The 26,613-nt window shown below is 45.3% G+C and overlaps 2 protein-coding genes across 6 annotated transcripts in view; both read left to right on the top strand.

Annotated features, from left to right (window-relative positions):
* Nucleotides 1-26,613, top strand: part of LOC147115260 (cytosolic non-specific dipeptidase-like) — a 51,691-nt gene that overhangs the window by 22,091 nt on the left and 2,987 nt on the right. The window contains exons 9-12 of one of the 2 annotated variants that reach the window (XM_085993658.1): nucleotides 506-670; nucleotides 3,184-3,325; nucleotides 6,501-6,648; nucleotides 14,959-15,217. In XM_085993658.1, coding sequence (XP_085849784.1) covers nucleotides 506-670; nucleotides 3,184-3,325; nucleotides 6,501-6,648; nucleotides 14,959-15,022 — 519 coding nt within the window. In that variant the 3' untranslated portion in view covers nucleotides 15,023-15,217. Of the gene's footprint in view, nucleotides 1-505; nucleotides 671-3,183; nucleotides 3,326-6,500; nucleotides 6,649-14,958; nucleotides 15,218-26,613 lie in introns of those variants that run through there. The other variant, XM_085993657.1, reaches the window with a different exon arrangement.
* The window catches only part of znf407 (zinc finger protein 407), a 659,746-nt gene continuing 654,333 nt past the window's right edge, over nucleotides 21,201-26,613 (top strand). For 2 of the 4 annotated variants that reach the window (XM_085993655.1, XM_085993656.1), the window contains exon 1: nucleotides 21,201-21,289. The gene's annotated coding sequence lies outside the window, so the exon portion shown is untranslated. The remainder of the gene's footprint in view (nucleotides 21,290-26,613) is intronic. The other 2 variants (XM_085993654.1, XM_085993653.1) reach the window with 2 other exon arrangements.

The raw sequence follows: 26,613 nt of genomic DNA, 5'->3' as shown, positions 1-26,613 counted from the left end.
AAATTCTCATCCTTGTTTTCGAATCCCTCCATGACCTCATCCCTCCCTATCTCTGCAACCTCCTCCGGCCCCACAACCGCCCCCCCCCCCCCGAAGATCTCTGCGCTCCTCCAATTCTGGCCTCCTGCACATCCCCTTATTTTCATCGCTCCACCAATGGCGGCCGTGCCTTCAGCTGCCTAGACCCCAAGCTCTGGAATTCCTACCTTAAGCCTTTCCGTTTCTCTCCTCCTTTTAAGACGCTTCTTTAAAATCTACCTCTTTGACACAAACTTTTGATCACCTCTCCGAATATCTCCTGATGTCAATTTTTGTCCGATAACGCTCCTGTGAAGCACCATGGGACATTTTATTACATTAAAGGTGCTATATAAATGCAAGTTGTTGTTGCTGTAATTACTGATGCTCTTACATCAGCAAACTGTGCCATCTGAGCCAAGGAGCGTGCTCAGTTAAACTTCAATGCTGACGTCTTTAATGACCGTGTCTATGTTGCATTATTTAGGAGGATGTACTCCTTCACCGATGGCGATTTCCATCATTGTCTATTCACGGAATCGAAGGAGCGTTCTCAGGCCCTGGAGCCAAAACCGTTATCCCTGCAAAAGTGACGGGAAAATTCTCCATACGTTTAGTCCCTGACATGGATCCTGAAAAGCTGAACAATCAGGTAAACGTTCCAGTCAGTTGTGAATGCTGATTTACTTTCAGCAAGTTTTGAAGGAGAATCGACCCGAGTTGCACAGGAAACTTGGAAAAGGAAAGAAGGAGGGGAAGAGGGCAAGAAGAAGAAGAAGGAGCTGGTAATGGAAAAAAAAAGGGAAAGATCTAATAAAGGCACAAATCGAAGCATAAAACTTCTTCAATCCAAAACTTTCCTGAGGGGGAGGGCACAATTAGGTGCCCGATTTCTGCCCCATCAAGAAGACCAACTTGGAGAGGGTGCTCCTTAAACCCTTCTCCCATTACACAGCACTTGCATGTTAAAGGTGTGTCTAATACCTTCCCTCAGAATACCACGGCAATCCCGCTAACGAGTCCCCTCTGATAGTTGATCCTAGAGGGATTGTTCACCTTAGCAAGGTTGGCATTCTGTTCACTGAGGGTGAGGTATATGTAAATTTGAAGGCGTTATTTTATTGAGCTTGATTTAGGCTTAGGATGCCCTCCCATCTCGGGGTGGCAGGTTTACAGCGCTGACCTCCACCACCTCAAGCAGAATGGGTGCCTTCTTGGAATATTCTAATGGCCTCCCATGACCTGGGATTTGGGGACAGGGAAAAGCAGCGGAAAGAAATCCTGCTCACTTGTAACAGTCCGTGCAATCTTTAGGCTCGGATATTATAGAATTACAAAGTATTTACAGCACAGAAAGAGGCCACACTGCCCAACTGGTCCATGCCGGCATTTATGCTCCACACCAGCCTCCTCTCACCCCTCTTCATCTAACCCTATCAACATATCCCTCTATTCCTTTCTCCCTCATGTGTTATTCTAGCTTCCCCTTAAATGCATCTTTGCTATTCGCTTCAACTATTCCATGTGGTAGCGAGTTCCACATTCTAACCACTCTCTGGGTAAAGAAGTTTTTCCTGAATGCCATATTTTATTTAGGACGTGGCTGCTGCCAACGAACCAGAAGCTAGTGAGAAAAAGCCGGGAAGGGAGCGGGCTCGTTAAAAAAAATGGGAAGGGAGCCGGTTCATTAGCGTGCTTGTTTTTAAAAAAGCAGAAACATCGTACTTCCGGTTGTTGGAGTGCGTAGTACGCTTCTGCGCAGCTTCCAGTCGTTGGCAGCAGTCACTCTGTTTTATTTATTAGTGACTATCTTACATTTATGGCCTCTAGTTTTGGACTCCCTCACAATTAGAAACATCTTCCCTGTCGTACCACTTCATAATGAAAAAAAACTCTATCAGGTCACCTCTCAGCCTTCTTTTTTCTAGAGAATAGAGCCCCAGCCTGTTCAGTTGTTCCTGATAGTTATAACCTCTCAGTTCTAGTTTCATCCTTGTAAATCTTTTTTGCATCCTTCTCCAGTGCCTTTATATCCTTCTTGTAATATGGAGACCAGAACTGTTCACAGTATTTCAAGTGTGGTCTAACCAAGGGTCTATATTAGTTTAACATAACAGGCAGGATTTTCATTGTGCCGTGGAGTTGGGATCAGAGGCGTGCGGGGATTAAAATCCCGAAATCAGAGGTCCCGACCCCCTCCCGCACCCAAACCCGCCTCCATGCCAGTTTCAAAGGAGGCGGGTACCTGCCCCGCACTGGGACCCGCCTACCCGAGGCGGGAAGGGATTAGTGCCAATTAACTGCCTGTTAACAGGTAGTTAACAGGCAGTTTTTAGCCTAATCCCCATTTTTGATGTTGAAGTGTGGGATTCCCGACGGCTCCAAACCACGTCAAGTTAGAGGAGGCGGGCCGTCGGGTTGAAGGACTTGGAGGGGTCGAGGTGTCGGTGTTCAGGTGAGTGTTGTGTGCATGAGTGCAAAGGTAAGTGTGTTTGGTGTGTCTAAAGTGATTAAATAAGTTTTACATACCTTTTCTAACTTTTTCAGCCTTCCTTCCTTTAGGTTCCGGGAGTCCCTCATCTCACCGGCACAGAAAGCAGAATGGCTGCAAACTGTCAAAACTGATAGCCTTCAGCTTACTGTGCAGGAGAGATTTCTGACTGAGTCTGTGGAGAAGGACTTAGGTTAGAAGTAAGACTGTCAGTATTTGACAGCTTCAAACAGCTGTGAAACGCTGATATTTCATCTGTCAAAAGCTCTTGACAGATGAAATTTCAATCTGTGATGTCACCTGTTGCCGGGTGGCCCTTAATTGGCCTGCTGAGCCCGCTGGGTGGGCTCAACAAGGTCAATCAAGTTAAAATCAGGTGGATTGGCCGCATCTCAATGGAGGCGGGACTACAACCCCGAAAGTTATAGTCCCGCCTCCAACCCGACTCCTGAGTTAAACTCCTGCCCAACCTCTCTGTTTTCCAATTCTATCCCTCTAGAAATGAACCCCAGTGCTCAGTTTGCATTTTGTATGGCCTCGTTAACCTGCGTCGCTGCTTTTATTGATATGTGAATTTAACGACTTGATGTAGAGTACAATTGTAAATGAGATAATGTGTAGTGACATATTATTATGCAATTTCTGTTGCTAATTTTCTTAGGCATTCTTTGCAGGTGACGACATATCTCAATCGAGTGTTTGCAGAACGTGCAAGTCCCAACAAACTGCAAGTTACTTTAACATCTGGATCGAAAGCTTGGGTCGGCCGTGTCACTGACAAGCAATATGTCGCTGGAAGAAGAGCCACCAGTAAAGGTTAATTGTAGGTCACAAGAGGCTAGAACTACCGGAGAGCTGATACTGATTGCATGGCAAGAGCAGGGGAGTTCTCCCCGGTGTCATGGCCAATATATATCCCTCAACCAACATCACTAAAACTGAGTATTTGGTCATTGTCACATTGCTGTTTGTGGGAGCTTGCTGTGCGCAAATTGGCTGCCGTGTTTCCTACATTACAACAGTGGCTACACTTCTAAAGTACTTCATTGGCTGTAAAGAGCATTGGAACGTCCTGAGGGCATGAAAGGCGCTATTACCGTCCCATCAGTCAACTCCCAATCATCAGCAAAGTGATGGAAGGTGTCATCAACAGTGCTATCAAACGGCACTTACTCACCAATAACCAGCTCACTGATGCCCAGTTTGGGTTCCACCAAGACCACTCGGCTCCCGACCTCATTACAGCCTTGGTCCAAACATGGACAAAGGAGCTGAATTCCAGAGGTGAGGTAAGAGTGACTGCCCTTGACATCAAGGCAGCATTTGACTGAGTGTGGCATCAAGGAGCCCTAGTAAAACTGAAGTCAAAGGGAATCATAGAAACATAGAAGATAGGAGTAGGCCATTCGGCCCCTCGAGCCTGTTCTGTCATTTAATGAGGTCATGGCTGATCATCCAAATTCAGTACCCAATCAGGGGGAAAACGCTCCACTGGCTGGAGTCATACCTAGCACAAAGAAAGATGGTTGTGGTGATTGAAGGTCAATAATCACAGCCCCAGGACATCGCTGCAGGAGTTCCTCAGGGCAGTGTCCTTGGCCCAACCATCTTCAGCTGCTTCATCAATGACCTTCCCTCCATCATAAGGTCAGAAATGGGGATGTCCGCTGATGACTGCACAGTGTTCAGTGTCATTCACAACTCCTTAGATAATGAAGCAGTACATGCCCACGTGCAACAAGACCTGGATGACGTTCAGGCTTGGGCTGATAAGTGGCAGGTAACTTTCACGCCACAGAAGTGCCAGGCAATGGCTATCTCCAACAAGTGAGAGTCTAACCACCTCCCCATGACATTCAATTGCATTACTATCACCGAATCCCCCACCATCAACATCCTGGGGGTCACCATTGACCAGAAACTTAACTGGACCAGCCACATAAATACTGTGACAACAAGAGCAGGTCAGAGGCTAGGTATTCTGCGGCGAGTGTCTCACCTCCTGACTCCCCAAAGCCTTTCCACATCTACAAGGCACAAGTCAGGAGTGTGATGGAATACTCTCCACTTGCCTGGATGACTGCAACAACACTCAAGAAGCTCGACACCATCCAGGACAAAGCAGCCCGTTTGATTGGCACCCCATCCACCACCTTAAACATTCACTCCCTCCACCACCAGCGTACCGTGGCTGCAGCGTGTACCATCTACAAGATGCACTGCAGCAACTCGCCAAGGCTTCTTCGGCAGCACCTCCCAAACCCGTGACCTCTTCCACCTAGAAGGACAAGGGCAGCAAGTGCATGAGAACACCACCACCTCCAAGTTCCCCTCCAAGTCACACAGCATCCTGACTTAGAAGTATATCGCCAATCCTTCATCGTCGCTGGGTCAAAATCCTGGAACTCCCTAACAGCACTGTGGGAGTACCATCACCACACGGACTGCAGCGGTTCAAGAAGGTGGCTCACCACCACCTTCTCAGGGGCAACTAGGGATGGGCAATAAATGCCGGCCTTGCCAGCAATGCCCACATCCCATGAACGAATAAAAAATATATAAATTCAAGTCTTTCTTTCTTTCTTTTCTTTCTGCCAACACCTAAAAACAGACAGACCCCGTCTCCCCTCTCAGGTGGACGTAAAAGATCCCTTGACATTATTTCGAAGAAGAGCAGGGGCGTTTTCCCCTGTGTCCTGGCCAATATTTATCTCTCAACCAGCAACACTAAAAACAGATGATCTGGTCATTAGCTCATTGCTGTTTGTGGATCCTTGTTGGGCGCAAATCGGCAGCCACGTTGCTCCACATGACGACGGTGCCTACACTTCAAAAATACCACGCCTTGGGACATTTTACTACATTAAAGGCGCTATATAAATGCAAGTTGTTGCTATTGTAATACAGCCTTCAAAAAAAATTACAAGTGTTATTCTGTCAAGTGATACAGTGCAATTACGCCACCAAGCACCACAATACAGTATCTTGGGATGGAAGACACGGAATTGATGCTGACTCCCCATACCAGTCAGTCTGAGCCATGTTGTGCAGAAGGGCGCTTCGGAGAGACTCTGTACCTACCTGGAGAAGGGAGAGAAAATCACTATTGGATTTAACAGGCCTATAGTTGCTGCCTCTAGTTCTTGAATTCATGCTCTCTCTGTCTTTTAATGGCATATACTCATTCAAGTGTTTTTCTACGACCATATACACGTGTTTAAAGCTGCGAATTTTATGTCGCTGTTTGGAGTCATTTTATATGCAAATAAAAAATAAAGACTGGCATTTATATAGTGCCTTTCACAACCTCAGGATGTCCCAAACCACTTTACTGCCAATGAAGTACTTTTGAAGTGTAGTCGCTGTTGTAATGTAGGAAACGCAACAACCAATTTGTACACAGCAAGCTCCCACAAACAGCAGTGCGATAATGACCAGATAAACTCACAAACAGCAGTGCGATAATGACCAGATAAACTGTTTTTAGTAATGTTGATTAAGGGATAAATATTGGTTAGGAGATCTCCCCTGGTCTTCTTTGGCCGTGGGATTTTTAACGTCTGCCTGAGAGGGCAGACAGTGTATCGGTTTAGTGTCTCATCCGAAAGACGGCACCTCTGACAGTGCAGCACTCCCTCAGCACTGCACTGCACTGGGAGTGACAGCCTCAAGGTTCTGGAGCAGGACTGGAACCCACGACCTTCATGATTCAGAGGCCAGAGTGCTGCGCATTGAGCCATGGCTGACACCATCAATGGAATCACTGTGGTGGCTGCTGTTCTACAAATGTGTCGTTCGAGCTGGCTGGTACCTAACTGAGCAGTACTTAGAACATATTGCTGACACAACCAACCTTTCCCGTTTAATTCACACTTGCAAAAACTATTTAGTGTTGATACTGAGTGAAGAAAAGTATATTTCAGCACAGAAACCCTCGAAGCGTTTAACTATTGCTCACCTCGCACCTTTTTTTATTTTTACTGTTGCCAAGTGTTTGGAATAGAAGCGGAGCTGATCCGAGAAGGAGGAACGATTCCTGTCGCCAGAACGCTCCAGCACACAACGCGGAAAAGTGTGATGATGCTGCCAATCGGCGGCGCTGATGATGCCATACATTCTCAGAATGAAAAAATCAGCAGGTAACAAACACAGAATTACATAATATATGCAACACGGAAACAAGACATTCGGATCAGCTAGTCTGCGCTGGTGTTTATATTCCACACAAGTCTCCTGTCATTCCATTTGCTTCATCTCAGCCTTTCAGCTTCATCTCAGCCTTTCAGCATATCTTTCCATTTCCTTTTCTCTCATGTACTCGTCTAGTTGCCTTTTGAAAGCATCGAATCTATTTGCCTCAATCAATTCCTGTGGTAGTGAGTTCCACATTCTAACCACTCTCTGAGTAAAGCAATTTCTCCTTATTTCCCTGTTGGACTTATTAGTAACTACCTTGTATTTATGACCCCTAGTTTTGGATTCCCCCACAAGTGGAAACATTTTCTCCACATCTACCCTGTCCAACTCATTCATAATTTTAAAGAGCTCTATCAGTTCTTCTCTAAGTCTTTACTTTTCCAAAGAGAAAAGCCCCAACTTGTTCAATCTTTCCCGATAGCTGTAATCTCTCTGTTCTGGTACCATCCTTGTAAATCTTTTTTTGCACTTTATCCAGTGTTTTTATATCCTTTTTTATAGTATGGAGACCAGAACTGTGCATAGTACTCTTAAGTGCAGCATCACCAGGGTCCTATACAAGTTTAACATAACTTCACTACTTTTGAATTCTATACCTCTAGAAATAAATCCCAGTGCTTTGTTAGCATTTTTAATTGCTGTGCTGACCTGCGATGCTGCTTTTAATGATTTGTTCACCTGTATCCCTAGATCCCTCTGCTTTTCTACCACATTCAGTTTCTTATTTTCTAAGGTGTAGGTGATGTTTCTATTTTTCCTACCAAAGTGCATCACCTCACATTTATCTGTTAAAGTTAATTTGCCACTTAACTGCCCGGTCTGTAAGTTTTCTAATGTCTTCTTGTATTATGTTGCATTCTTCCTCTGTGTTAGCTATACCCCCCATCTCCCCACAGTTTGGTATCATCTACAAATTTTGATATTGAGTTACTTATTCTCAAGTCCAAGTCATTAATGCATACACAAATCTTTGATGGTGGCGGGACAAGTTGAGAAAGCTGTTTAAAAAAAAATACGGGATCTTGGGCTTTATAAATAGAGGCATAGAGTGCAAAAGCAAGGAAGTTATGCTAAACGTTTACAAATCACCGGTTAGGCACCAGCTAATCTCCACCAGCTCCTTTCATGACTGAACAACCAAGGATCATTTCCAACAATAGATTTTTTTGTGACCCCAGTTTGCTCCCCTCCTTTGCTCAAGGTACTAACTCATCCTGGACCGCCATTTTACAGGGGCCAGGAGCCCCCCAGGTACTGCGCTGAAGTGACCACTCTTCGTGTTTGAGCGCAGGCAGTGATGGTCAAGGATTATCTTTCCCACCTGCCTAGGGTCGCCAACTCTGGTTGGACGCATTCCTGGGGGTTTCATCACATGACCTCCTGCCGCCAACCGTCCCTCCCCCACACTCCCGCCATTGGTTGCCCGACACATCCATCCAGGCCCCGCCCCACCTTCCCACAGCCAATCGGAATGCAATAGGACTCTTCATTACCTGATTGGATGATTCTTAACTATTAGTCAAACAGTCTTCTTTTTAATCCTGTCTCCATTATTTTTATAACTAATAAATGAAAGCATTCAAAGAAAATAAAAATCTCACACAATTTGTTTTAATAGCCATATGATTCTTCTCCTGGGTTGCTCGTAGTAGTTTCCTGGAGATCAATATTTAATCCTGGACAATTCTGGAGGCCTGGAATACAAAGGATATGCCTGATCCATCACCACCACAAAGCTACAATGTTAAGCTGTGGCTTAGTGGGTAGCACCCTTACCTGTGAGTCAAAAGGTTGTGGGTTCAGAGTCCCACTCCAGAGACTTGAACACAAACGTCTAGGATGTGCTGCACTGTTGGAAGTACCATCTTTTGGATGAGACGTTAAACCGAGGTCCCGTCTGCTCTCTCAGGTGGACGAGAACGATCCCATGCCACTATTTTGAAGAAGAGCAGCAGAGTTCTCCCCTGGTGTCCTGGTCAATATTTATCCCTCAACCAACATCACTAAAAACAGATTATCTGGTCATTATCACATTGTTGTTTGTGGGATCTTGCTGTGTGCAAATTGGCTGCCGCGTTTCCTACATTACAACAGTGACTCCACTTCAAAAAGTACTCCATTGGCTGTAAAGCGCTTTGGGACGTCCGGTGGTCGTAAAAGGTGCTATATAAATGCAAGTCTTTCTTTCTTTCTTCCCTTCTTTCTTTGCTTCTTTCTTTCTTTTCTTTTCAATTGGAAACTACTTTATTCAAATATTATCATGGGGCAATGTTGAACGCTCACCAGCATACATAAATTAGAAATTCTGGTGCCCCAACCCCAGAACTTGGAGGGCAGATAGTAGAACAAACTTACTTGAACTGTCTTATGGTCTCCAGGCTGTTTCCCCTGACTTGGATATGCCAATGGCAGCTATTTCCACTCTTCGGGATGGCGATGGGCCTCATCTCACCTGGCGTACCAGCCTCCATAAATATGCCAATGTCCCTTTTTGAGTCTGAGGAAGTAGGAAATAACAGAGTAGGGAGTCCCTGCCCTCGCCAATGGTGGGGTAATGAAAATCAGGGTTATGCAAGAGGATGGAATACTCTCTATAGTGTCCGTGTGTAGATAAAAACACTGAAGACAGGAGTTGGTTCATAGGTATTTACTAAGCAAGTCTGGGGGGGGGTTTCTAAAGGATATACACAATACACAGGCTTATATAGCCCAAGTGGCAATTACCGGCATTACGCACACCTGGGGCTCTTAAAGGCACATACACCATAATTGCTCTTAAAGGCACATACACCACAATTCCTCCCCTTCTAGCTAACTAGTACATCATATTTTAAGTAATTATTAATTACATGTTATATGCAAAATAATATACATTGCTGTATTAATTAATTATAAGTTAGTCTCTCAGGAGGCTTCCTGACTCGGTCCGGATAACGCCTCGGGGGTGTAGTAGTTTCTGGTGGTGTAGTAGGTTCTTCTGGCAAGGCTGATTCGGCTTGAAGGCCAGTGTCGGGTTCATCGGGCTCCAGTATCACCGGATCGGTGGTAGATATGGGTATTTCTACTTCATCGTTAGATGTATAGAGTGGTGGTGTAGGTTGTCCCTTTTCGGATGACTTGATGATTTGGTCAGCATGGCGCCTTATTATGCTGTCTCCGATGTCCACGGTATACATCAGTGGTCCTAATCGTGTGCAGATAGTTCCAGGCTGCCATTTCTCGGTACGGTAGTCCCGGGCCAAAACCGGTTGGCCTATCTGGAAGGCCCTAGTTGGCCTTTCATTCATGCCCTGAAACTGCCGGTTCTCCACGTCCCTTCGGATGTTGGGCTTGACCAAATCCAGCCGGCATCTTAGGTTTCTATTGTAGAACATCATGGCGGGAGTTTGGTTAGTAACCATATGCGTTGCATTCCTATATGCAAATAAGAAGTTATCCACTTTGTGCTGAAGTTTTATGTCTTCATTACCCATGGCCTTGATGGCCTTCTTGAAGGTCTGGACAAACCTTTCAGCCAATCCATTGGTGGCGGGATGGTATGGGGCGGACGTGTAGTGCTTTACCCCATTGTTCTTTAAGAACTTTCTGAATTCTTCGGACACAAATTGCGGTCCATTATCAGAACATATCTGTTCCGGCAGCCCATTCCTGGCAAATATGGTCCTTAATACTGTGATGGTTTTTTCCGTGGTGGTGGAGGACATCTTTATTACCTCCGGCCACTTGGAGTGTGCATCAACTGCGATTAAGAACATTGAGTCCATAAATGGACCAGCAAAGTCGATGTGCACCCTTTGCCAGGGAGATGAGGGCCACTTCCATGGATGTAGAGGGGCCTGTGGCGGAGCATTTTGGACCTTCTGGCATCCTAGGCAGCTCTTGGTCATGTCTTCGATGTCTCCATCGATACCTGGCCACCATACAAACGCCCTAGCTAGGTTCTTCATTTTCACTCCACCCAGATGCCCCTCGTGAAGCTCCTTTAGCACTTTATCCTGGAGTTTGGGTGGAATCACCACTCTGGATCCACACATCAAGGTTCCTCGGCACACTGACAGCTGTTCTCTTCTTTGCGAGAATGCTGGCAACAGTGGTTCGCCATGTGCTGGCCATCCCTTCACTGTTAAATCGTAGACCCGTGAGAGAGTAGGGTCATTTCTTGTCTCCCTTTCAATGGCAGAATTTGTCACCGGTAGACATTCCACTATGGTAGAGTGGAATATCTCTACTGGGTCTACTGTAGGTGCCTCTTCTATCGTTGGCAATGGTAGGCGCGATAAACCGTCAGCATTCCCATGCTGTTTTGACCCTTTGTATTCAATGTTGTATTGGTGTGCCCCTAGAAAAAGGGACCACCTCTGTAGTCTTTGTGCCGTCATAATGGGGACACCTTTTTTAGGGTTGAATATGGAGATGAGGGGTTGATGGTCAGTCAGCAAGGTAAATTTTTGCCCGTGTAGGTAATGGTTGAATTTCTTCACTCCCCATACCAGGCTGAGTGCTTCCCTGTCTATCTGGGCATAGTTACGCTCAGCTGAGTTCAATGAGCGTGACGCAAAAGCTATCGGCCGTTCCGAGCCATCAGGGAATCTATGGGACAATACCGCTCCTATGCCGTAAGGGGATGCATCGCACGCTAGTCTGATTGGTAGTGATGGGTTGTAATGAGCCAAAACTTTCTCAGATGTGATTAAGTCTTTACATTTATGGAAGGCACGTTTACAGTCTTCGTTCCATTTCCAAATCACTCCTGTCTGTAGAAGATCATTAAGAGGGTGTAGAATAGTTGATAAGTTCGGTAAAAATTTATGATAGTAATTTATTAATCCCAGGAATGACCTTAATTGTGAAACATTTTCAGGTGCTGGGGCTTTTATAACTGCTTCAATTTTTTCAGGTGACTTATGCAACCCTTCCTTATTAATTATGTGGCCACAATATGATATCTGATTTTGGAAAAATTCGCACTTGGGGCGATTTGCTCGTAGGCCCCGTTCTTTCAGCCTAGTGAGCACCTGCTCCAAATTGGCAAGGTGCTCGTTGTCGTTTTCTCCTGTTATAAGGATGTCGTCTAGGTAGCATTGAGTCCCCGGAATCCCTTGCAGGACTTGCTCCATAGCTCTTTGCCAGATAGCTGGAGCTGATGCTATTCCAAAAACCAGTCGATTGTACTGGTACAGGCCTTTGTGTGTGTTTATTGTGAGATACTTTTTAGAGGTCTCCTCAACCTCCATCTGTAGATATGCCTGTGCCAAGTCAATTTTTGTGAAACGTTTCCCTCCGGATAGTGAGGCGAAAATATCTTCCATCCTCGGAAGAGGATACTGTACCGTGTGAAGGACCGGGTTTACAGTCACCTTAAAGTCCCCACAGATGCGAATTTTTTTCTGTTCCTCAGAGTTATTTTTCAATGTTTTTTTCATGACTGGAACGATGGGTGTTGCCCATTCGCTCCAATCTATTTTGGATAATATGCCTGCCTTTTCCAAATTCTCCAGCTCTGCCTCGACTGCCGGACGTATTGCGTATGGCACTGGTCTTGCCTTAAAAAATTTTGGAATTGCTGTATCTTCCACTTTTATTGAGGCGGTGATGCCTTTCAAGGTTCCTAGTTTCTCTTGAAACACTTCTTTGGCGTTGGTCAAGATGTCTTTTAATCGTTCAGGTATGATGTCATCATTGTTTTTTTCCTTACTGGTCACCGTCAGTGCCTGAATGGAGTGCCAGTCTAAACGTATCTTCCTTATCCATTCACGTCCCAACAACGGTGGACCACCATCTTGTAGAATGTATAAATACAACTTTTGTATTTCTTTGCCGTTGTATACCACAGGCATCCTTATTTTTCCTTTGGGGTAGACTTTCTGCCCCGTATATGTTTTTAAGATAATGGATGTGTCTTTTAGAGGTATATGCGAAAATAGCCTCTCGTAATCTCGTCGATTTATTACGGTTAGAGCTGATCCTGTATCTAGCTCCATTTTAACTGGGGACCCTGCTATTGTGAGGGTAACCCAAATGGTTTGGTAATCCTCTTTGGCAAGTACATTATGTAATTTGAGACAGCTTAGTCTCTTGTTTCCGGAGTCGCTATCGCTATTCTGGTCTTCGGAGCTATTGTCCGTCATCATTTGTACCTTCCTGTACTTTTCTTTATTGATGTTTTGTTTTCTGTCAGTGGATTTATTTTGTCCAGATTGGCATACCCGTGCAATGTGTCCAATCTTACCACATTGCCTGCATGCTTTGCCCTTGAACCAGCAGTCCCTCTGGTTATGGGTGGATCTGCCGCAGCGATAACATCTTCCGAACTCCTGTGTCATTTTATGGGTGCCGAAGTCCTGTGTCTCTTGTTGTATCTCTGCAGCTCCTTTTGCTGCTGCTTCGTATGATACAGCCATACTGAAAGCTTTGTCCAATGTTAAATCTTTTTCAGAAAGCAGTCTTTTTTGTGTTCCTTCACTTAAGAGACCGCAAACAAATTTGTCTCGAAGATAATCCGATAGTCCTGCAGTACTTTGATAGCTTTCTTAATTCGGTTAGGTAATCAGCGTTACTTTCATTCTTGTGTTGATTTCTCTTGAAGAACTTGAATCGTTCCGCTATCAGCAGCGGTGTTGGGTTTAAATGCTCCTGCAGGGTATCAATAATTTCTTTAAAAGTCTTGCCCTTTGGTTTGGCTGGAGTGGTTAAATTTCGTAACAGCCCGTATGTCTTCGCGCCCATTAAGTTCAGAAGTACTGAAGCTTTTTTTTCATCTGCTATTCCATTTGCAGTGCAATAAACCTCTACTCTTTCCACGTATGTGGTCCAATCTTCTATTTCGCCATCAAAAGCCTCAATATTACCAGATTTAGGCATTTCAGAAAAGATATGGCGCTTCCCGCACTTTTTTTTCTCTCTGTAGCAACGATATGGCGCTTCCCGCGCTTTCCCGCCGCTGCTACCGATAACAACGCTGTTTTACTGTGGTTTCCGTTTATTCACTGTTGGAGACTCGTTCCCGACGGAGGTCTAAACGCTGACCTGCTTGCCGCGCCGGCCGTCTCTCGAGTGCACCCTCCCAGTCCGTTATTGCTTGCCTCCGATTTCGCTGCCTGTCTCAGCTGTAGAGCCCGCCGCTGGAGCTCCAGCCTGACGCCCAGGAAGGATTAGCGCAGTACCTGTCACCAGCTTGGCCAGCTGGTGAAACCACAGTTTCTCTTACTTCCTTGAGTCTTCTGGACGCTGGAGGAATCGATGTCCTTGAGGTGCTGCCGAATTGCAGGTAAGTCCGTTTCCACTTCGTCGCCACTGTAGTGTCCGTGTGTAGATAAAGACACTGAAGACAGGAGTTGGTTCACAGGTATTTACTAAGCAAGTCTGGGGGGGGTTTCTAAAGGATATACACAATACACAGGCTTATATAGCCCAAGTGGCAATTACCGGCATTACGCACACCCGGGGCTCTTAAAGGCACATACACCATAATTGCTCTTAAAGGCACATACACCACACTCTCCACTTGTCTGGATGAGTGCAGCTCCAACAACACTCAAGAAGCTCGACATCATCCAGGACAAAGCAGCCCGCTTGATCGGCACCCCATCCACCACCTTAAACATTCACTCCCTCCACCACTGGTGCACCGTGGCTGCAGTGAGTACCATCTACAAGATGCACTGCAGCAACTCGCCAAGGCTTCGTCGGCAGCACCTGCCAAACCTGCGACCATTTCCACCTAGAAGGACAAGGGCAGCAAGCGCATGGGAACACCACCACCTCCAAGTTCCCCTCCAAGTCACACACTATCCTGACTTGGAAATATATCGCCGATCCTTCATCGTCGCTGGGTCAAAATCCTGGAACTCCCTACTCAACAGCACTGTGGGAGTACCTTCACCACATGGACTGCAGCGGTTCAAGAAGGCGGCTCACCACCACCTTCTCAAGGGCAATTAGGGATGGGCAATAAATGCTGGCCTTGCCAGCGACGCCCACATCCCATAAACGAATATAAAAAAGAGGCCAGAACGGGAGGAGCGTGATGATCTCAGAGGGTTGTAGGGCTGGAGGAGGTTACACAGATAGGGAGGGGTGAGGCCATAGAGAGATTTGAACAAAAGGATGAGAATTTTAAATTCGAGGCGTTGCCGGACCAATGTAGGTCAGCGAGCACAGGGGTGATGAGTGAACGGGAGTTAGGGTATTCACTTAACTCCCTATATTACAATGTTTGTAACTAAACTTTTTTTTGTCACTTCTTTTCTTAGGGACAACTACATAAATGGCACAAAGTTATTTGCAGCATATCTGGCTGAGATTTCACAGCTTTAAGAACAGTCTACCTTATTATATCAAAACTGATTTTTGCTTTCATTAGCCAAGTGTATATTGTAATAAAGTGGCCCGAGAATGATTACCAGCAGAACAAAAATAGAGTTAGTTCTGGGTAATGTTTTAAATAAAATGGCAATCAGGATTTGAAATTACATATATGCAAAATAAATCCTGCAATATTAATCATGCAAATATTCTGTTGCATCTTTTCAATTGTAGTGGGGGAAAGATCCATCGATCATAGTAATATGTGTTTTAATTTGCAATACTTTAGTATTTCAGAGGTTTATGGTTCATAAGCCCCGAAATGACACAGTAGGAATCTAGCCTATGAACACTTAATGCAACATCTGAAATTCGTCCTTCTACTATTTAATCAGAAATGCTAACCCTTTTATTTTGAACAGGTAATCAATCACCTGCACTAGAATATTAGAGAGTAAGTGTTAACTAGTGCCCCATTGTGTCATTCCAAGGCCGTAGCATCTTGCTGCTCCCAAGAGTCAAACATCCACTTGTTGGTAGCCTGGTTGACTAACTTGACTTTTATTATGTCAACAAATCTGTTCGGTATCCACACTGTAAAGTATGCTGAATTAGAACGAAGCATCTAATACTGCTCAAAACAATCAGGTAGATGCAATTCCATGAACAATCTGCTGCAGGGGTACAATAGCATAGTGGTTAGGCCTGGACTAATGATACAAGAGTCATGATTTCAAATTAATCAAATCATGATTTCAGTTAATCAAATAAATCTGGAATAAATAAAAAGCTAGTACAGTAAACTCTTGTTTACTCGGCACCTAATCAACCGGAATTCTTTAATAACCAGCAAAATAGATAGCCGGTAATCTTGCTGAATCCATCCATTTTTCGTTTTTCCGAGTCCAAGTTTCCCGCGGTGGCCGAGTTAGTCACTGGTTTTTATTTTTTTTGTGTTAAAAATTGCCCACCTCTCTGTTATCCGGAATTTTTAATCAACCGGCGCCATCCCGGTCCCGTCGGTGCCGGATACGAAAGAGTTTACTGTATCAGTAACTGTGACCGTGGAAACTGCCAGATTGGTGTAAAAATCCATCTGGTTCACTAATGCCCTTTAGGGAAGGAAATCTGCTGTCCTTACCTGGACTGGCCTATATTATTTTGTGGAGAGACTATAGAAGCTGGGGTTGTTCTGGTTGTTACCTGGACTGGCCTATATGTGACTCCAGACCCACAGCAATGTGGTTGACTCTTAACTAACTGCCCCTCTGAAATGGCCAAGCAACCACTCAGTTGTATAAGGCAGCTCACCACCTCCATCTCGAGGACAATTAGGGGTGGACAATAAATGCTGGCCTTGCCAGCGACGCCCACATCCCATGAATGAATTTTTAAAAAATCAATAAAAATGACCATGAAGCTGTTGGATTGTTGTTCACTAATGTCCTTTAGGGAAGGGAACCTGCCATCCTTACCCGGTCTGGGCTATATGTTTTGTGGAGAGATTATAGAAGCTGGGATTGTTCTCCTTAGAGCAGAGAAGGTTAAGGGGAGATTTAATAGAGGTGTTCAAAGTTATGAGGGGTTGAGTTTTGATAGAGTAAATCACAAGACCCCCCACCTCCGACTGTCCCGCCCAGTCAAACATCCTTTTTATATTTATATTTATGCAGGACTTGCCCTCGGGAGTGTGGTTAAGTCCAAAAGAGTAGATTTTACTCAGTCTGTGGATATGGTATGTGTGCAGTTTATTTTGTGTTGAATTCTGAAAAAAAAGGACATTCATAATTTTTTTTTTAAGCCGTTGTGCATTTTGATTGCACGGTGTTTGCTGGGGGAGTGCATTGATTGATGCATCGAGGATTCTGCTGGGAGCAATGTAGGTCAAAGGGTTGAGGCAACTTGGTTTCTGTGGATTATGTAAGCGTGAGGGCAGGGGAAGTCTCTGCACACTCCTCGTCACGTTGGTTGTGGTTGTGGTTGTTAGCCCTTCGTAGTCAGCAGGCAGTTGTGCTGGGAGGTGGTGCACTTTGTGCTGTGTGAACCTCGCAGAATGGGCCCCAGGCTGCTTGTTGTTCCTCCAGTTCCAGCTAGGGGTCGCCACCCATCCGTCCAGAATTGACCTGGAGTCTCCAGGAATTGAAGATTAATTACCAGGACACTGCTGCGAGCAAAAACCCCGGGAGAAAAATCATCAGGGGCGTTTAAAAAAAATTGTGTTTTTCTTTTTTTCTTTGAACGCTTTATTAGTTACAAAAATATTGGAGATTGGGGGGAAAAAAAAGCTGTTTGACTGAAAGTCAAGAATCATCCAATCGTGTAATAGTCTATTCACAATACGATTGGAGTGGGAGGGCGGGGCCCTGCGAGAATGGACATGTTGGGCGACCAATGGCGGCTGTTTGGGGGCGGGGTGGTTGGAGGCAGGAGGTCATGTGATGAAAGCTCCAAGAAATACATCCAACCAGTTACAGGCAGTGGTTGAATATCAACCATTCGAATTGGAAAAATGTGCTTCAGCTACATTTGCTGTAGGGAGGGTCTCACTTGGTTACAGAGGGGAGGGGTGTGCGCCTTCCTGCAGTTCGTAGCGAGAGTTGTGCTAGCCTGCTCATTGGAGCCATATGATTGGTTTATTTCACTGCTTTGTCAGCTGTGGTTCAGTGGCTAGCACTCTTACCTCTGAGTCGAAAGGTTGTGGGTTCAAGTCCGACTCCAGTCGAACGCATAGTCTGGGCAGACACTCCAGTGCAGTGCGGAGGGAGTTCTGACAATGGCGGAGGTGCCGTCTTTCGGATGAGCCGTTAAACTGAGGCCCCGTCTTCCCCTCTCAGGTGGATGTAAAAGATCCCGTGCCACTATTTCCAAGAAGACGAGGGAAGTTCTTCCTGATGTTCTGCCCAATATTTATCCCTCAACCAACATCTCTAAAAAAAAATTATTTGGTTATTTATCAAATTGGTTGCTGCGTTTCCTTCATTACAATTGTGACTACACTTCAAAAGAGTGCTGCAAAGTGCTTTGGGATGTTCCCAAGGCAGTGAAAAGGCGCGGTACAATAACAACGACAACAACTTGTATTTATATAGCACCTTTAGCACAGTAAAACATCCCAAGATGCTGCACAGGAGTACTTTAAGACAAAAAATTTGACACCGAGCCACATAAGGATAAATTAGGGCAGGTGACCAAAAACTTGGTCAAAGAGGTAGGTTTTAAGGAGCATCTTAAAGGAGGAAAGAGAGGTAGCGAGGTGGAGAGCTGTAGGCAGGAAATTCCAGAGCTTAGGGCCTAGGCAATTGAAGGCACGGCCACCAAAGGATCAGTGATTACAATCAGGGATGCGCAAGAGGGCAGAATTAGAGGAGCACAGATATCTCGGGGGGTTGTGGGGCTGAAGGAGATTACAGAGAAAGGAAGGGTCGAGGCTTTGGAGGGATTTGAAAACAAGGATGAGAATTGTGAAAATGAGGCACTGCTTAACTGGGAGCCAATGTAGGTCAGCGAGCACAGGGGAAATGGGTGAACGGGGCTTGGTGTGAGTTATGACATGGGTAGCCGAGTATTGGATGACCTCAAGTTTACGTAGGGTGGAATGTGGGAGGCCAGCCAGGAGTGTGTTGGAATAGTCAAGTCTAGAGGTAACAAAGGCATGGATGAGGGTTTCAGCAGCAGATGAGCTGAGGCAAGGGCGGAGACGGGCGATGTTACGGAGGTGGAAGTAGGCGGTCTTTGTTATGCTGCGGATAAGTGGTCGGAAGCTCATTTCAGGGTCAAATATGACACCAAGGTTGCGAACAGTGTGGTTCAGCCTCAGACAGATGTTAGGGAGAGGGATGGAGTCAATGGCTAGGGAACGGAGTTTGTGGCGGGGATCGAAAACAATGGCTTCGGTTTTCCCAATATTTATTTGGAGAAAATTTTTGCTCACCCAGAACTGTATGTCGGACAAGCAGTCTGACAATTTAGACACCGTGGAGGGGTCGAGAGAAGAGGTAGTGAGGTAGAGCTGGGTGTCATCAGTGTACATGTGGAAACTGACGCTGTGTTTTCGGATGACGTCGCCAAGCGGCAACATGTAGATGAGAAATAGGAGGTGGCCAAGGATAGATCCTTGGGGGACAGCAGAGGTAACGATGCAGGAGTGGGAAGAGAAGCCGTTGCAGGTGATCCTCTGGTTACGATTAAATGGATAAGAATGGAACCAGGTGAGTGCAGTCTCACCCAGCTGGACAACGGTGGAGAGGCGTTGGAGAAGGATGGAGTGGTTAACCGTGTCAAAGGCTGCAGACAAGTCAAGAAGGACGAGGAGGGATAGTTTACCTTTGTCACAGTCACAAAGGATATCATTTGCGATTTTGATGAGAGCCATTTCGGTACTGCAAGTCTTAATTTATTCTCTGAATTTGGTGGATTCCAATAGACTACCGTAAAAGATCCCATGGTATAGGAACGGAGGTTCCTATCCGAATAATGGAGTTCAACTCAGTGAAACAAAATAACAAAGTTTAATAAACAAACAAGTTAACTGGTAAAACTACAGAAGATGTACACAGGTCTGTTCAGCTTGCCAGCCCCTCAACAACTGCTGCAAGGTTTATGGAAGCTGACGTCATGATCACAGAATCACAGAAACCCCACAGTGCAAATAGAGGCCATTTCGGCCCATCGAGCCTGCACCGACACATATCCCACCCGATCCCCGTAACCCCTACACCAACACATAACCCACCCTATCCCCGTAACCCCACGTATTTAATCCCCCTAACACTAAGGGTCAATTTATTATAGCCAATCAACCTAACCCGCACATCTTTGGACTGTGGGAGGAAACCGGAGCACCCGGAGGAAACCCACGCAAACACGGGGAGAATGTGCAAACTCCACACAGACAGTCGCCCGAGGCCGGATTCGAACCCGGGTCCCTGGCGCTGTGAGGCAACAGTGCTAACCAGTCCGCGCCACTGGCGGTCACGTGATCGGCGTCGTGACGTCATCACGCAGAGTGCAAGAAAGTACATACAGTATAGTTAACAGACAGTTTAAAGGTGCAGTCCGCAGCTGCACTACACTGTAGTTAAAGGGATTATTGCTAATTGCCCCGAGTCTCTTAGTGGCTCCGCCACAGGGGCACTATTTCGAAGAGCAGGGGAGTTCTCCCCGGTGTCCTGACCAATATTTATCCCTCAATCAACATCACTAAAAAAATAATCTGGTCATTATCTCATTGCTGTTTGTGGGAGCTTGCTGTGCACAAATTGGCTGCCGCATTTCCCACATTACAACAGTGACTGCACTCCAAAAAGTAGTCCATTGGCTGTAAAGCGCTTCTTGAAAGGTGCTGTGTATAAATGTAAGTCTTTCTTTTTTGGGGGCACCCACAATGTTATAAAATTCTTATAAATAACTTATAAAATTCTAACAGGACTAGACAGACTAGATGCAGGAAGGATGTTCCTGATGGCGGGGGAGTCCAGAACCAGGGGACACAGTCTAAAGATAAGGGGTAAGCCATTTAGGACTGAGATGAGGAGGAATTTCTTCACCCAGAGAGTGGTGAACTTGTGGAATTCTCTACCACTGAAGGCAGTGGAGGCCAATTCATTAAATCTATTCAAAAAGGAGTTGGATATATTTCTTAAGGCTAAAGGGATATGGGGAGAAGGCAGGGTCAGGGTACTGAATTTGGATGATCAGCCATGAACTCATTGAATGGTGGAGCAGGCTCGAGGGGCCGAATGGCCTACTCCTGCTCCTATCTTCTATGTATCTATCTGGTCATTTATCACATTGTTGTTTGTGGGAGCCTGCTGTGCACAAATTGGCTGCTGCGTTTCCCACATTACAACAGTGACTGCACTCCAAAAAGTAGTCCATTGGCTGTAAAGCGCATCCTGGGACGTCCTGAAATCGTGAAAGGCGCTGTGTATAAATGTCTTTCTTTTTCATGGGGGGGGGCACCCACAATTTTATTATTCTCTTAATTTAGCGGATTCCAATAAACTAGACACCTCCACCATCCCAAAAAGATAGGCAAATGGACAAAGAGCCCTGATTGTTGTAAAGAATGGCCATTGTCCATTTGGAAGTCTTGTGGTGGAAGCCAAGCATCATCAGCACGTGCTCACGGTCACGTGGGAGCCGCACATCACGTGACGCCCCATTCGCTCCCCCCGCGCGCGCATCATCAGCCTCGTTCTCAGTGACACCGACTTTCTGCTACGGCAGGCCACTTGTGACTAAGTACACGGCGAGCGGACGCCACGGATTCGCGCCCAGGTACGTCTAAATAATGAAACGATTTCATTTCTCGCCGCCCCGCTGCACTTGGGTGCCGGGCAGGAGCGCCGCGGCTTCCGCGTTCTCACTTTTCGGCGCCGCGGAGGGGGGAAGGCAGTGGACGCCGCTCGCTCGAGGCTTTTTGGGCCTCCGCGCTGCCGTCGTTTCAACCGCCAGTTACTGGCCGTTGCTGGGAGCGGGAAGGGGGCGGGGCGAGGAGAGCCGGCCCTGCCTCCTCTCGCTCCTGATTGGTGCGCTGCTCGGCTGCGGGTCGGTTGGTCTGGCATTCCGGTTGGCCGTCGGGCCTGTCACTCTTAAGTCGCGTCACAATGCTCTCTGTCGAATGGGTGAGTGAGAAGCGGGCAAGGAGAACCGGAACCAGGAAGCAAGGGTTATATGAGGTTGCTCACTGATAATCTGCAGCCATGCAATCACCACAAACTTTTCTTTCGCCATTACCAGAGAAAATACAGTGGGTGTGGTGTGCTTATAATTAAAAAAATACTCTTTTTTAGTGTCCTATCCCCCTTCTCTGTAAAAGTATGTGGTTGTCACTGTTTATTGGCACTTTTATTGTTTACACATTTGACGAAAAACTTTTTGCCTGTGGAAGTTTCTGTATGAAATTAACAGCTGAAACATTTTGCATAAAAGTTCATTGTTTAAAGAACCAAACTGGCAGTTTATGTTGAATTGTTAAGTTTTCACAAACTCTTTTAAGATGTTTGGCTATTTTCTTAATAAGTACACTTCTGAAAAGCCTTCATTTGTGACTGTTGGGCGGTGCCTTTATTTTTATGGAATGTTAATTCCCTCCAGTGTACTTTGACTTTAATTTGGGGATGTGGGTGGAGGGGATACAGCGAAACCAGGTTTAGGAAAGAAACTAAATTTAAAGACTTGGAATTTGATTGTGGGAGCCTATCACAACCGATGATGTGAATAATAGTAAAACATCGACAATAGAAACAATCACCTAGTTTGTTGGAATTGTAACTGTCTTGTGAACAAAATATCCAGTATTTCAAAATATGTTTTGTACAGATAACTTTAAAAGTAAGTGTTGGGGATGAGGGACTTAAGTTATCTGGAGAAGCTGGGATTGTTCTCCTTAGAGCAGAGAAGGTTAAGCGGAGATTTAATATTGGTGTTCAAAATGATGAAGGGTTTTGATAGAGTAAATAAGGAGAAACTGTTTCCACTGGCAGGAGGGTCGGGAACCAAAGGTCACAGATTTAAGGTAATTGGCAGATGAGAATTTTTTAATGCAGTGAATTAAGATCTGGAATGCACTGCCTGAACATGTGGTGCAAGCAGATTCAATAGTAACTTTCAGAAAGGAATTGGATAAATACTTGCAACAAAAGCATTTACAGGGCTATGGGGAAAGAGCAGGGGCAGTGGGACTAATTGGATTTCAAAGAGCCGGCACAGGCACGATGGGCCAAATGGCCTCCTGTGCTGTATGATTCTATGATTTAAAAAAAAAATTAAACTTGTGGAAATATGCACATATTAAAGTTTCTAACATTCAAATTCCATTTGATTGCAACTTGCAAATACTTTGTCTTTCAAATTTGTTTCATAGAAACATAGAAGATAGGAGCAGGAGTAGGCCATTCGGCCCATCGAGCCTGCTCCGCCATTCAATGCGATCATGGCTGATCATCCAATTTCAGTACCCGGTCCCTGCTTTCTCCCCATACCCCTGGATCCCTTTAGCCTTAAGAAATATATCCAACTCCTTGTTGAATATATTTAATGAATTGGCTTCTACTGCCTTCTGTGGTAGAGAATTCCCCAGGTTCACCACTCTCTGGGTGAAGAAATTCCTCCTCATTTCTGTCCTAAATGGCCTACCCCTTATCCTTAGACTGTGACCCCTGGTTCTGGACTCCCCCGCCATTGGGAACATCCTTCCTGCATCTAGTCTGTCCAGTCCTGTCAGAATTTTATAAGTTTCAATGAGATCCCCTCTCATTCTTCTAAACTCCAGCGAGTACAAGCCCAATCGTCCCAATCTCTCCTCATACGTCATTCCTGCCACCCCAGGTATCAGTCTGGTGAATCTTCGCTGAACTCCTTCCATGGCAAGAACATCCTTCATCAGATAAGGTGACCAAAACTGCACACTCTACTCAAGATGTGGTCTCACCAAGGCCCTGTACAACTGCAGCAAGACATCCTTGTTCCTGTACTCAAACCCTCTCGCTACGAAGGCCAACACACCATTTGCTTTCTTAACCGCCTGCTGCACCTGCATTTCTTCTGAAAGCTTGGCTTCCCTGTGCTGATCTACATGTTAATCACTATCCAGTATTCAAGAGACATGTCAGAATCTTTCCATATCAAGCAGCCAGAGTCTTCAGTTTCATTATAGTTGAATGTAGCATTTGCGGAAACATTTGATATTCTGAATATTAGTTGCACCAAATTAAAAGCTGAACCATAACTCTACAGCGTTTCCAGTTGTTTATTATTGGGCAGTTACGCCATAGAAATAAACAGGACCTGGAAGGGAATTTCAAGACATCTTTGTAGTTGAGGGGTTCAGGTGATGAAATAACTGGAGCAAAAGTTGAGTAGCTTGACAGTATCTTGTGAACCGTCAGATCAGATCACAGCCTTTTAATTCTTCAATGATTTGGTACTTTTGTTGTTGTGTAGAATCTAATATTAAAATGGCCCGTCTTATTAACCAGTGCTGGGTGGCTATGTTGAACCTGTCCACATATCCAATCCTGCAGATTGCAGGGGGGGAAAAATTGAAAAAGTCAGAATGGATGGTGTTAAAATATTACTTTATTTGAATTTAAATATTCCACGGCTTTATGGTGAATTTTGGGTATGGGTGTTTTCAGTTCTTCTATTCCTTCATGTGTTTTTCGAGCTTCGCCTTAAATGTATCGATGCTATTCACCTCAATGACTCCTTGTGCTAGCAAGTTCCACATTCTAACCACTCTCCGAGTAAAGAAGTTTTTCCTGAATTCCTTAATTGATTTATTAGTGACTATCTTACATTCATGATGACCCCAAGTTTTGATCTCCTCTCACAAGTGGAAACATTTTCTCTACGTCTATCCTATCAAACCCCTTCCTAATTTTAAAGACCTCTATCAGGTCACCCCTCCTCCTTCTCTATCCTAGTGAAAAGAGCCCCAGCCTGTTCAGTCTTTCCTCATAGTTGTCAGCTTGATCACGCTCACTGGGTAGGGGCCTGATTTTGGCATTGATCTTAAGTCAGTGTAATACATTGAGATAATGTATCTTCTTACTAATGTCACATTCTTTGAATGTTGCATATCTACAGAATATCTCACCGTTTATTATGAAGCTGTTGTCTTGCGTATTCATGAAATTATCCATTTCTAGGTGGGGGAGGAAAGAGACAAGATGTATGTCAGACAAATGCCACACTTGTAAAAGCCTAAAGGTTAAGGCTATAGTTCCATAAAAAAATGCCCAACCGTAGAAAACCTTTTAAAACAGCTTTCGTTGTTAATGTAACGTTTGACATTAAACTGTTAAACAACAACGATTTGCATTTATATAGCACCTTTTTAATGTAGTAAAAACATCCCAAGGCGCTTCACAGGAGCATAAATCGGACAAAATTTGACATCGAGCCACATCAAGAGATGCTTCAGGTGACCAAAAGCTTGGTTAAAGAGGTTGGTTCCCATCAAGATCAATATGACATTCAGAAGGAAAGGTTTCACATTGAAAATGAGTCTTGTATCAGTGCAGTAATTTCAAGATGTGTTGATAGCTTCATAATATTTTGATATACTCACTGGAGTTTAGAAGATTGAGAGGGGATCTCATCGAAACCTATAAAATTCTGTCAGGCCTGGACAGACTAGATGCAGGAAGGATGTTTCTGATGGCCGGGGAGTCCAGAACCAGAGGTCATAGTCTAAGGATAAGGGGTAAGCCATTTAGGACTGAAATGAGGAGGAATTTCTTCACCCAGAGAGTGGTGAACCTGTGGAATTCTCTGCCACAGAGGGCGGTGGAGGCCAGTTCATTAAATATATTCAAGAAGGAGTTAAGGCTAAAGGGATCAAGGGATATGGGGAGAAGGCAGGGACAGGGTACTCAATTTGGATGATCAGCCATGATCTCATTGAATGGCGGAGCAGGCTCGAAGGGCCTACTCCTGCTCCTATCTTCTATGTTTCTATTTGTCTCCTGCAACCGTATCTGCTTTTTCTTTAAGAAACATAGAAGATAGGAGCAGGAGTAAGCCATTCGGCCCCTCTAGCCTGCTCCGCCATTCAATGAGATCATGGCTGATCATCCAAATTCAGTACCCTGTCCCTGCCTTCTCCCCATATCCCTTGATCCCTTTAGCCTTAACTCCTTCTTGAATATATTTAATGTATTGGCCTCCACTGGCTTCTGCGGTAGAGAATTCCACAGGTTCTCCACTCTCTGGGTGAAGAAATTCCTCCTCATCTCTGTCCTAAATGGCTTACCCCTTATCCTTAGACTGTGACCCCTGGTTCTTGACTCCCTGACCATTGGGAACATCCTTCCTGCATCCAGTCTGTCCAGTCCTGTTAGAATTTTATAAGTTTCAATGAGATCCACTCTCATTCTTCTAAACTCCAGCGAGTATAAGCCCAATCGACCCAATCTCTCCTCATACGTCATTCCTGCCATCCCAGGTATCAGTCTGGTGAATCTTCGCTGCACTCCCTCCATGGCAAGAACATCCTTCCTCAGATAAGGCGACCAAAACTGCACACAATAATCAAGGTGTGGTCTCACCAAGGCCCTGTACAACTGCAGCAAGACATCCTTGTTCCTGTACTCAAACGCTCTCGCTACGAAGGCCAACATACCATTTGTCTTCTTAACCGCCTGCTGCACCTGCATGCTTACCTTCAGCGACTGGTGCACAAGGACACCCAGGTCTCGTTGCACTTCCCCTTCTCCCAACCTATTGCCGTTCAGATAATAGTCTGCCTTCCTGTTTTTGCCACCAAAGTGGATAACCTCGCATTTATCCACATTATAGTGCATCTGCCATGCTTCTGCCCAATCACCCAACCTGTCCAAATCATCCTGGAGTTTCTCGGCATCCTCCTCACAGCATACATGCTCACCCAGCTTTGTGTCATCTGCAAACTTGGAGATATTACATCTAGTTCCCTCGTTTAGATCATTTATATATATTGTGAATAGCTGGGGTCCTAGGACCGATCCCTGCGGTACCCCACTAGTCACTGCCTGCCACTCGGAAAAAGAGCCGTTTATTCCAACTCTTTGCTTCCTGTTTGCCAACCAGTTCTTTTTCCAAGTCAATACCTTGCCCCC

This window comes from Somniosus microcephalus, chromosome 7 (assembly GCF_052327205.1).
Source record: "Somniosus microcephalus isolate GS21.2 chromosome 7, FLI_Smic_1.0, whole genome shotgun sequence".
Taxonomy (NCBI): Eukaryota; Metazoa; Chordata; class Chondrichthyes; order Squaliformes; family Somniosidae; genus Somniosus; species Somniosus microcephalus.
The sequence above is the reverse complement of the archived record's forward strand: the minus strand, read 5'-3'. Positions and strand labels throughout refer to the sequence as shown.